This window comes from Cariama cristata, unplaced genomic scaffold (assembly GCF_000690535.1).
Source record: "Cariama cristata isolate BGI_N322 unplaced genomic scaffold, ASM69053v1 scaffold322, whole genome shotgun sequence".
NCBI lineage: Eukaryota > Metazoa > Chordata > Aves > Cariamiformes > Cariamidae > Cariama > Cariama cristata.
This window is the reverse complement of record NW_009604200.1, coordinates 33,804-46,122: the sequence shown is the minus strand read 5'-3', so window position 1 is coordinate 46,122 and position 12,319 is coordinate 33,804. Positions and strand designations below refer to the sequence as shown.

Sequence of the window (12,319 nt, the reverse complement as noted above, 5' to 3'; positions counted from 1 at the left end):
GTGCTGGATAACTGTCCTTTGGACAGAACTGGAAGTAGAGAAATTTTCAAAACGTGGGCTGTAAAGCCCAGCTGACAAGAGCTATTCACAATTCTTGCTGTATGGAGTCTTTGTTTAGCAAAAACGAAATATAATCCTTGGATGGAACTTTGCAGAGAGATGTTGGTAGGCACAATGGCATGCCAGTTCATAAATGAAAGATCAGAGAGAGTAGTGAGTAGACAAACTCATCAGTTTGTAGAGAGTCTTAGATTTGGAGAAACCCTGGCTGTCTTCCTTCCTTTGTATTTATGTTCCATTTTATTTACTAAGCTATTGTATATTATGTTCATTTATTTTTGCATAATGGGGCAGCAGACACCTACTATAGAAGCAACAGCTGATAAGCAGTTGTGAAAGATGGAATGAAATTTTGAATTCTTCAAGCATTAGCTTCATCCACTTTGCTACTCTTCTGGTCTTTAAAATATGAGAACGAAAGGAACCAGACAGCTGGTGGAAGTTGGTGTATCAACGTAAAATGATTTTTAAGCAAAGGAAAAGATGGAGGAAATTTCAAGGTGACATTGTGATCAACTTTCTGTGTTTTCCCAAACATCCTTCCCAAATCTTACCCAAAGTCTGCTGTTTTTTTCCTTTTGGTATCCATCGTGAATGGCAGAGCTGCAGTAGACTTGCACCATACTCCTTGTTTCTGTCAGGAAGAGGCTGATGGAGAGACATTCAAGGAAGGGTCCTGCTTTCCTACTCACAATAAGCTCAACTCCTCCAGGATTGGAGGAAAAGTAGTAGTTGCCCCCAGCTACTTTCTTACCATTTTGTACTTGTTTTTCATGTTCAGCATATGATCAATTTAGTTATTGGCCGAATCTTGCCATGTTTAAGGCAGTAATTATTTTCTGAGCTTACAGATGAGGACTACTAATGCACAGCAAAATTAAGTATTTTGTGTTCCTTCCATGAGTCAGCGGTACAAGTAGGAAACGGAGATCATGCTTATTCTTAGTCCCAGAAAGATTTCATCCCGAGAATAGGCCCATATACTTTGGTCCCTGAACAATACCCTGTCCTTATATAGCTTTTTAAAGTAATTACTGTGTAGATCCAGAGTTGAGCTGATTGCCAAATATGATGGTAGACAGTTGTTTTTTTTTTCTCTGCGGGCAAGTTGACAGGAACCTTTGGTTTCCTTTACTTCCTCTGAAGCGTTAAGGAGAGCTCCATTGTCAAGACTATCTGACTGTATTCTACATCTGTAGTTTTCTAAAACAGTAGTGTTGGGGTTTTTTTGTGTTGTTTTTTGGTTTTTTTCTTTGTATGTTTACTGTCTGTGAAAGGGGAAGTTCTGGAAGAGGAAGGAGGCTAAATGAGTCAGGATTACACTAGATTATCAAGAGGGAGCTGCCAGCAGCATATATAATTTTTAGTCATGTTCCTGTGCCTTCTGGAGATCTTCAGAAATTCACATATTATTTTTTTCCATGATTTATCCTGAACTTAGTGCATTCCTCTCTGTGTCACTTGTTGATGCTTAATGGCAGAAGTATAATCTGTGAAGGGGCTTTATGGGCAGCTATGATTTTTCTCATGGTGGCAAAATACAAATGGGAAGTAATTTGGAGAGGGCTTTTTTCACCAAACAGAAGCCTGGAGCACAAAAAATGCTGAACTCGTGGAGAGCGGAGTGGAAGAGCTCGGAACTTGGGTCTCTGCTTCCCTCTTTTGTAGCTGAATCACAAGGCTCTATTGTGTCCCTTCAAATTAGTAACATGTATTTTGTAGGATCTCTGTGTTTTACTGCAACTCAAGTGTATGGATCTGAAATCTGTTTTGAATATAACTAATTATGTGAAAGGAGCTCTGTACATATGTTTTGAATCTTTAAGCTTTAATATTCAGGGGTGTGGATTTTTAAAAGTTAAAATAAACAAGTCACCTTATGAAGGCGTTTCAAACTTTCTTTTATCTTGGTTCATAAGCAGTTATGATTTGCAGTTTAACCAGCTAACAGAGCTGTCTTTGTACAATTATTCTAAATAAAAATTGTAGAGGAATTATATGTTACTGAGTAATAGATTGGTATACTTTTGTGTCAGATCTATCTGGAAAATATTCTTAGCTGCCAAACAGATTTTCTTCTAGCTCTAAAGACTGTTTTTCTGTGCCAGGGGATTGAGTTATATATTATGAGCTTGTAAAGTTGATGTATTGTTTATTACAGCAGGTTGTTGTTTTACAAAGTGTATCTGTGTGGATGTAGAAAGATTAAACACTTACTAGATGCAATGAAGAAGGAAGCCCAGTGGTAACCTAATTTTTTGAATGACGTAACTGCAAAGATATGCAGTCTGACTTCTTTTCTACACTTTTTTTTTTTTAGAAATATAGTTGTAAAATAGAAATAATTGTTTTTTGTGGGAGATAGTAATATACAAGGACGAAAGTAGAAATGATATATGCGTACAGTATGTAAGCAAGTTTTTATATTTTCAAGTTGTTGCACAAGATACAAGTACATATTGCTAAAATGACTTTGTCTTGGTTATCGTCTGTGAAATCCAGTAATTATGAAGGATCGGGGCACAGATGTATGCTTTGCTTTGTACATTTATGTATAAGCTGATTCTGCCAAGCGTATTTATTCGGAACTTTCCAAGTTTGGAGCTCCCTGAGTGTTTTACTGCGTTCATGGGCAGGCAGTAAATGTGGGACGCAGGTGTTCCTCCCACCGCATCAGTCAGGCCAGGGGCAGAAGTGACACTGCCTAATTCCCTCTCCAGTTCTGTTTGCTAGACTTTCCAAAAAGTAAAATTAGCTTTCATACAGTGACTGCAAAGTTGACACAGCCAAAACTTATCTGTGCTATTGCATGCCGATTGTGCTTTGCTTTCCTGTGTAACAGATACAGGAGGGTAGGACTGCTTCAGACCTTCTACTACTAGCTGCCGCTGCTCTGGTTGTGGCTGGGATGTTGTAATATTTCCATTATAAAGCCCTGTTTTCAAATTGCATATGACTGGGTGTTTGGAAAGCCCTTCAATAATTAAATCTTTGCAGTATTCTCTAGACTGACACCCCTTCTGGGTGGGGAGAAGAGAAAATTGATTCAGACTATAGTCATTTACTGAAAAGTCAACAAACACACAATTCTTATTTTCAGGCTTTACTGTCTGTATTTTAATTTTGAAATCAAGAAAATGCATCTTCCTTCTGACTAACCAAAAGATGTTTACTGATTCAGTAGACCTTTACAAGTTTATGCTAAATGAAAATTCAGTTTTTAATTTTTAGATCTTAGGTGTTTTGGGATTGGTTCAAATCTTGTTGGTTCTTCAGTAGATCTGTCATGTACAAGCATGTCTGGCAACGTATAATAGAGTATGACTGAAAGACTTTCAGAAATCAAGTTCTACAAGGGGTTTGAACTGTGTGGCATCAGTTTGAGTTGGCAAAAAAAAGTTAGCAAAAGCTAAGCATGAATCGTAGGAAAAACATCAAGTAACAGGTGTTGAGTATGTTGCAAATAATCTGGAAGAGACCTACACTATGCATTATATAAAATGGAGTTGATATAGCATCATTTAGCATTAAAATATTCTTAAATCTTACCACAGTAGCTATTATATTGTGGAGAATGATCATATCAGTTGCACTTGGTATAAAGCAGCAGTGTTGTTTGATTTTGATTTCTGAAAGATAAGGTTTTTCTCATCAGCATGAAACGCATTCTCTCTAAAGAAATGAAGGACATGTTTGTACTCTGTACCAGGCGTAACACAGTTGAGAAAAGAAATCCCACCTCTAACCTGCTCCAGGTTGCCAGTGAAAGTATGTAATAATTTTAAACCCAGAAGGCTGGCTGCTGGGGCATTAAACCCATTGTTTCTCAGTAATTTGGAAAGCGTTTTTTTGAAGTGTAGCTCCAATATGATCCCTCAAGCTCTCTTTCCCCTGCTAGAATCTCATGAGTCAAAGAGTCTCTCCAGAGCATGCATCTGCTCAGCTCTTCTGTGCCACCAGACTGCCAGTACAATTGTCCCTCTGCCACTACAACAGAGTGACCAGGAGAAGAAAACCCTGTTGTTACGGTCAGAGATGCAGACTGAGTTGATAAAGATTGGTTTCTTTACAGCCTCGTGGTGGGAATGAGACCTAAAAATAAGTGGCTCAGATTGACCAGTTCTTTGGCTTCCATTAGGTTTATTCACCAAAATGCTGAAGCTGATGGTTTTAGTTGTTGTTTTTCAAATAACTAGGACTGAATACCTTGTCTTACACTTATGAATGGAAAACAAGATGGAAAATTTTTGACAGTGCTCCATCTTTATATGGGGGGGAGAAAAAGGAGTCAACTTAGAAAATGGAGCCGCACAGACTGCCAAGTGGGTAAAGTGGAGTATGTGCTTATGATATGCCCTGAGAAAGCCCTCCTCAAGACAGCAAAAGTACATGTGCTAAAATGGGTAGACACTGTCAGAAGAGTGAAATGCATGGGGAGGGAGAATTACTCACCCACCCTGATAGCATCATCTCTGCACCTTGTATAATTCCTGAAAAACGTTTCTGAAATCATTGAGCTTTGTATGTCTGTCTCAATAAGTTAGTGAGATCTGGTATCACATAAGCATATCCGTGTAAAAATGGTGCAATGTGTGCTTTACAATTCTAAAGAAAAAAATATGCAAGTGAAAAGTTAAGAGGTGATTTATCATGATTATTTGATACCACAGAAGGACTTGAGGCAATCATCTGGTACAGCAAGAATCAAAATTAAAGAGGAAACACAGCTACCATGTATAAATCATCAAGAATTTGCCATTTTCTGCTGTGCGTATATGTTCAGGCACAGATAAGGTTCTAGTTGGTTTCAAGCTTCAGCTTTGCAGTCAGATAAGAAGGTATCTTAGTTTGATATTAAAACGTGTTTTCTTGTTTATACAAATAAAAAAAAATTGTTTTCTTTGTTTTAATCAACTTGCATAACAAAACAAGTGTATTGATGCACTTAGTGACTGGTGCTGCTCAAAGAGGGGAGGAACAGGCTTTATGATTTAGATACAACCATTCGGATGCATGTCTATACCGTGCATTTTCTGTCCAGTTCCTCCCAGTTGTTGGTTCTGGTCACGTACGGCGCAGCTATACCTAACAGGCAATGCATGTGCATGGATGCGTGTGTATGGGCACACACACGCTCCCCTCTGGGCAAGGAAGTGCCCCAAATGGCACCTGTACATGACTCCATCCCTCGGTTCGCTGCTATGGAGCTCAAGCCTCATGAATCCAACAAGCTCACTGAGTAACTTTGTACCTGAAAAGAACCCCTGCAGCACGGTACACTGCTAAGGCAGACAGATCTATAGTGTAGGAGGCAAGGGAGGGCTCTGTTCAAACTTGCACCGAATCACGTTCCCATCTGTGCTGAGCACAGAAAGCTTCTTGTTTAATCTTGGGTCTAGGGCAGGCTGAGGAAGCCACGTTAAAAAAGCTGTTGCCTGCTCTCTGCATCAGGCTTGAGTTCTGAGGAGTGAAATAATAAAGAACACGTGTGTGTAATTAAAGTACAAAGGAAATAGGAAGGGGGATAGCAAGGAACAAATCCAGCAAATAAGGAACAGCTGGCCATCATAATTATAGACATCTGATTATACTGGAGGAATTAAAGGACTCTGAAAGAATTAGCCCTACAACCATTCTGAATTTTGAGGAGATGGAGAGTGTAATCATCAGGGCTTGGTTTGTTTATTTGTTTATTTTAAATTACTTATGTTTTCAAATTAACTATCTTTATCATACTTTTCCTGGTAACAAAACCTATAGTAAAATCTGCAACACAGCTTCCACAGGAATCTCTATTATAAATTGTTCACAAATTTAGTTGAAATAATTACTGCTTCAGTTCTAAATTGAGTGTTCTTTTAGGAAGACCCCAGGAAATCTTTTCAACTGTCTGTTTGAGATATTGAGCATTCTGAAAGCTATTTGGTATGCATGTGTAAAAATTGATCTTAATCTTTTCATGTGGCTAGGGTCTTATTCATAAGTTTGAATTTATTTAAAATACTATCCGTAAGCAGTTATAAATTACATGATTGTTAAACATTTTATATTTTTCATTAAATTTAGGTACTATTAAGTAGTACCTGCGATTGTGAAAAGTGAATGGGTTTGACACAGGACACTTCCAACTCATTAAAATACTTCATTAAAATACATAAGAATAAAAATTTTTCATCAGAGACTGCTCAGTCTCCTGAGTGATCTCTATTTAATATATCAGGTGGGAAAATACCCCTTTTTTTACTGCATGGATCATCTAAGGAATCTCCAGAAGGAAACTCTCATAAAGATTGCTTCACTTCTCTCTCCTCTCCCCACCATCTCCCATGGATTTTTCCGTACAGAAGGATGATTTGCATTTAAGGGTACTGTGTTCTTTGCACAGTACTAAATGGGATTTCTGTACCAAAAATGAAATAATTTTTGGTTAACTGATACAAGTCTGGAAAACTTGTGGAAGAGAGCTGATAGCAAAGAAGCTTGATTTTTGTTTCTAACATGCCACTGAAAAGTGAAAGCAAGTTTTAACTAAAGAGAAGGCATTTAAAAAGAGAATAGGAAGTAGCTGCAGTAAGGGAAAGCTGGAAAGAATAAAAAGAATGAAATTGTCATAGGAAAAAAGAGTAAACCTAGTCCTGTGCTGTGTTTCTGTTTCTAGAAACCTGGACTGAAATAGGTTTGATGTCACATATAAAACTAATTTTTGAGGTTTTTGTTTGTTATTTGGTTTTTGTTTGTTTTGTTGTTTTTTTCTTTAATGTATTAGCTTTCTAATTAGTATAAATTCCTACTTTGTGAATGATTAAATGAAACGTACAAGCTTAATCTTTATGGGGATCAGAAATATATCTGGATTATGCAGTTGAGAACTCAAATCTGTTCAGTTACTGAACAAATTATTTTATATTTATGGAGCCTTACGATAAGTACATCTTCAGAAGTGCATGGAAACACAAACTACTGATTTGTATTTCTTTGATGGGTTTTCAGTTGAAAACTCAGTGTTTTTCTTGTGCCACACAGTGATTATTACACAAATATGCAGGATATATGAGATGCTGAAAGACTGATTCAGTTTTTTCAATTTCAAGGATTTGATGTGATTTTATTATTATTCCTATTATATCCGCAGGAGAAACCTAACAAAGCTGTCCCTCATCTTCAGCCACATGCTAGCAGAAATCAAGGCTATTTTTCCAAATGGCCAATTCCAGGGTGATAACTTCCGTATCACCAAAGCCGATGCTGCAGATTTCTGGAGAAAATTCTTTGGAGATAAGTAAGTACTAATACTTTGCAAAATCCTTCATTCTTTCTAATCGTAAGCATGAAAAAGAATGATATATTCAAAAATCCAAATAATGGTTCTGAGTATGTGAGTGGGCATTTTAAAGGTAATTTCTTGTCCAAGACTTTAAATTGACTGAAATTGCTAAATTCATTATTAACAATTTTTTTTGCAATGTTGTAATTTGCTCAAAGGATGATCAAGAATGTATGGGCAGTTCTGTCAAGGGCACATAGTCAATCATAAATTATACTATATTGCATGAAGTTTATTGGTTCCGTTCTAGGGTGAAGATAGTACATTGTTTTCATAATGTATGTGGCAAATCATGTCCTTTCATATTATATGTATATTTTCTACAAATGATAACTCTAAAGTCTGAATTAAGAAGTTGATACTGGTCTCATGGACAGTATGTTTCCTTATCCTATCTTTAACTTTCTAACTACTACAATATTTAGTAGTTTTTAAGTAATTGAAGTAATGTTTTTATCCTTTATTATAGAAACTTGGTTTTCTACAACTGTACTGCCTATAACATAATCACAGAGGTCTAATATTTTCTTTTGTTCAAGTTCTCTTACAGAAAAATATAGAATAACTGGAGATATTTTGGAAAGTTTAATCAAAAGCAGGTTTTGAAGAAACTTATTGTTCACGAATGGGTCATAAAATGAATGCTAAGTGTGACTTGTAGATATGTGATTAAATTATTATAGCAAATGTAGTATTGAAAATGTAAAAGTAGGCAGGTGTGGGTGTGGGCTTTTTTGTTTGTTTCTGGGAAACAGTTTAGTTTATGGTACAGATATAGGCTAGTAGAAGATGCATACCTTCATCACTTTCTCATGTGGATTGTCTATTAGCCTAACAGTAACATAAGAGGGAGGAGGCAAGAGGTTTGTATATTTTACAATATAATGGAGCAGTCGTTATGGTCATCAGTTCTGGTACAAGTCGCAGAACAATTCCTTCAACTATCTGTTACGTTTTCTGAGCAAGAGCAGCTCTTTAAAATAAGTCTTTCGTTCTTTATTTAGAATACCAGCGTAGCAGGTTGGCACTTTTGCAAATTAATTTTGTTCAGCCTGAATTTACAACAGTTTCACTTCCTTTTTTTTGCTAGTCTAAACACACCTACCCCTAGCTTCCAACTTTCTGGTTTCATTACGGTGTTATCTGGTAACATCAGTCTTCTAACAATTTTTTCTCCCATGTAGATAATATTAGAGTGTGATCAAGCTGCTGTATCAATGTTCTTTTTGTTAGAGGAAAGGAATCTGACCATGTTTTGTGTTACCCATTTTCATGTGAAGAAGATATTCAAAATACTTATAAAAGTTCAGATAAACTTATTTGAAGGATTAATTTACATACCATGTAAGGGTCTCTATCAGATGTTAAAAAACATCTCATTCAAAAAAAAAACCCAAAAACAGGAGCTTTGAAAAAATGACTAGTGATTATCTTTGTTCAGTGTTTCTGTTTTCTCTTCCTCTCTTTGTCCCCTTTGCTTAGCAACTCTGAGAATTTAAATCTCCTTGTGGTCCTTCTCTTCTCCTGTTGGGCTCTGTCCTTGAATGACCTTTACCAGCTGTCTTGATTGCAAGTTGCATTTCTGTCATTGGGATTTACAGATCTTGTCTTCTGCAAGCTGCTGTTTCTTTCTACCATTTCATCTTAACCAATTTCATCAGCTTCCCCATTCGCTATCATGTTCCTCTTTGTATTCTCTACTAACTTGTACGTCTGTGTGAGATTCAGGTGTTTCACTTCAAATTTCCTTCCAAGAGTCCTGCTGGTTTCCTTTGGGAGATGGCACTTGAGGGGTCAGAGAGTAGCATGCTCTAACATACTAAGAAGTGTTTATCAGAACAAGGTTGCTAAGAAGAATTTTTCAACTGCATCAGTCCATCTGAACAACTCAGCTCTACCCTTTTCTTTCTCTTGTTTGCACTTGACTCTTCTCTTTCCTTTTCAGGGCCACAGAGCTCTTGCCATGCCTTTTTTATGCTTTAGTTTTTTTCCTGCTTATGTAAATTTCTTCATAAAATACAACTTTAAATATGAACTCTCAGTACTGACCCTCTGACCTCCTCTCATCCCTGGTATGTACTTTGATAGGGTTTTGCGGGTTTTTGGAGTTGCTTTTTTTGGGGGTTTGTTTTTGGTTTTTTTGTTTTGTGGGTTGTTTTTTTTTTGGTTAGGTTTTTGTTTGTTTTTGTTAAAGCATCCGTGCCCCAAAAATGGCTGGAAACCAAGGCAGTTTTGAGATGTCTGGTTATTTACATATGTAACCTTGGTCATCTAGAATAGCCTGGAAGTTTTTTGAGTTCTGTCCTGGCAGGTGCTTTACTTTCAGACTGGGTAAATAATCACTGTTATTAGTGTTCCCAGCTCTTTTCTAATAAACTGAAGCTGTTTTAGTTACCTGTCTTCTAAGCAGTGAACAGTTGATCTGTGCTTGGCAGCCTTGCCATTATCTCAGGTTTAGTTAATTGTGCTTAAGTAACTGTAAAACATGTAACAGCATGTATGTCAAATAAACAGATGAGAAAAAGGTTTCTTTGGCATTACATTTAATCTCTTCATTAAACAAAATGCCTGAAGCTTTTAAAACATTAATTATTTTCTGATCCATTTAGAAATATATGGCAGGTATGCCTGTGAGCCACATCTTTTACAGCGGGCCTGTTATGACAAATTAGTTTGCAAATATGCTAGTATCACTTCCCTAGAAGCAGAGCCTACATAAAGATTTTGGGTGTTGCAGACAACTGAGAAAATCTGTTTCTAACCTGACCACGTAAAGAGAGGCCCCTAGGACTGTCTGAAGCCTCCAACTCTGGTTAGGTATGCAGTGCAACGAAGGAGCGCAGGGAGGAACCGTATTGTACGTTCCCTGGCTGCATTTCTCTGTCGCGGGGCAAGCCTGGACTCCTCACTGGTTTGCAAAAGGCAGCCCTTACTTTGCGGTCACTAAGTAATGCTGCTCAAGATTAAAGCATAAACAAAAAGTAAGCGGTACTGGATCTTGGCTTCTGGTGGGCGAACTGTAACACAGGAAATAATTCTGATGCATTGTTTGATCTGATCGGAAGGAGGGAATTGGAACTATTAGATTAATTTGTGAATTTTTTTTTTCCAGCATCATATTATCATAAGAATTATTTTCCTCTTTCTAAACATAATGAATTGGAAGTTATTTATAATTTATGATATATATAATATATGATTTTTTCTGAAATGCTGTCATTTTTTTCTTTTTTAATTTGAAATATTCTAAATAGCAAGAAGGACGTCAATAGCCATTTGTGTTTTTAAGTCAACTCTTTGGCTTTCAGTTTTTAAAAATGCAACCTATGCTCTGTTTACAGAAGGCAATATATTATAAATTGCTGAGGAATAAAATCCAAAAGATACAATTTCCAAGAGTCCAGTTTGTAGTTTAAAGGAAAAAAAAAAATCTGTATCTGATTTCTTTCAGTCTTCTTCCCCAATAAATGGGGAACTTCTAATTTTGTTGGTTACATTTGTCTGTCTGAACACTTGCTGCAAAACTGTGCAGCTGTAACTAAGTTTATTCATCATGTTATTAATAAGTACCATAGGATACAATCATTCTTTTTGTGTTGAAAGCTAGTCAGGTGTATGTTCACATGACTTCAAACTCATTAGTGAAATAAATTTCAAGTTTCTGATGATCACACATCTAGCTGCTCTTTAAATTTCTGTAGAAAACACAGAAGTGGAACTCAGCAAGCAATTTGAATGGCTCCATTGGAGCAATCTGCTGAGATAACTTCACGCGTTCTTGGCCTTCAAATATCTCCTCAGCTTTTACATTTCTGGTACACCTCTATAAAACTTCTAGATAATCTCAGTAGCTAGAGAGGCTTGGATGGGAGAGAATGCTATGACGCTTGTGAGAAGAGCGAATACGTCGATAATGGAAATCATCAGCCCTCACACAGGCAGAGAGTGCAAAAGAAGTAAATAGTCAGAACCTTTACGGTTGTGAGGTTTTCCAGTATCGCATGTTTCAGAAGAGAAGGGGAAACCTTGGAAGTGATAGGATGTTTGGAGAGGATCTGGAGAGACTAATGTGGAGTTCAGGAATATATAGGGAGGATTGATAAATCCAGGTGAGAGCTAAGGAGATTTTGATTGTCTGGGTGGAGGGAGAATGTGGACAATAGCAGTACGACAAAGGAAAAAGTGGAAGAATTGATTTCTCTGCAAGGGCAGAGTAGAATATGTGTCCGAATTAGGGGGCAAGTGTCAAATAGAAAGCCCAGGATGATTTTGGTATATGGGCTTTGTCAAGGAAGCTGACAGAGAAAAGCTGTCAGGGAGATGAGGGAATAGAGAGAATTTTGGATTTGCTTTGTAAAAACAAAAATCAGGAATGTGTGAGAACTTACCAAAGGCTGAATGACTGGAGTAGGCTGAGAATGGAGCTCTTTGGCATATTCACAAGCTATAAGGAGGAAGAGAGCCTCTTAAAGAAAATAAGGGAGCTGGCTGAAAAAGAACTAAGGAATAAATTGACACAAACTTTACGCCATGGTCAAAGTCAAGATTTTAGATTAAGACCTTGGTAGTGTCAAAAGCAGGAAAGCAGTGAAATTGAGAAGGTAGGATTTTATAATTTCTACTCATTACTAGAATACAGTTACTGGAGCAAGTGGTTTTAGTGGAATGAATCTTCACCCATGGTTTACTGCTATAGTTGGGCCGAAGCAAATGATAGTTAAATGTACAGCTAAACAGTAATGTTAAATGGAACTGTGAAATTATAAGGCATGTAATCAGCAGTTACATTTGTTTACAGATACTTTAGTAAACCCCAGTGGGTTGTAAATATGCATATAAAACATAATGTGATAGCTTCTTCATTATCCACATTTTATCACTGTATAGTGCTTGATGCTAATTTCCCCCAGTTCCTCGCTCATTTTAATAGCACCT

At 37.0% G+C, this 12,319-nt stretch overlaps 1 protein-coding gene across 1 annotated transcript in view; it reads left to right on the top strand.

Annotated features, from left to right (window-relative positions):
• The window catches only part of CBLB (Cbl proto-oncogene B, E3 ubiquitin protein ligase), a gene marked incomplete at its 3' end in the record, with an annotated part of 107,533 nt that overhangs the window by 61,531 nt on the left and 33,683 nt on the right, over window positions 1-12,319 (top strand). The window contains 1 exon segment of the mRNA XM_009695472.1: window positions 7,193-7,339. Within this exon segment, the coding sequence (XP_009693774.1) occupies window positions 7,193-7,339 (147 nt within the window).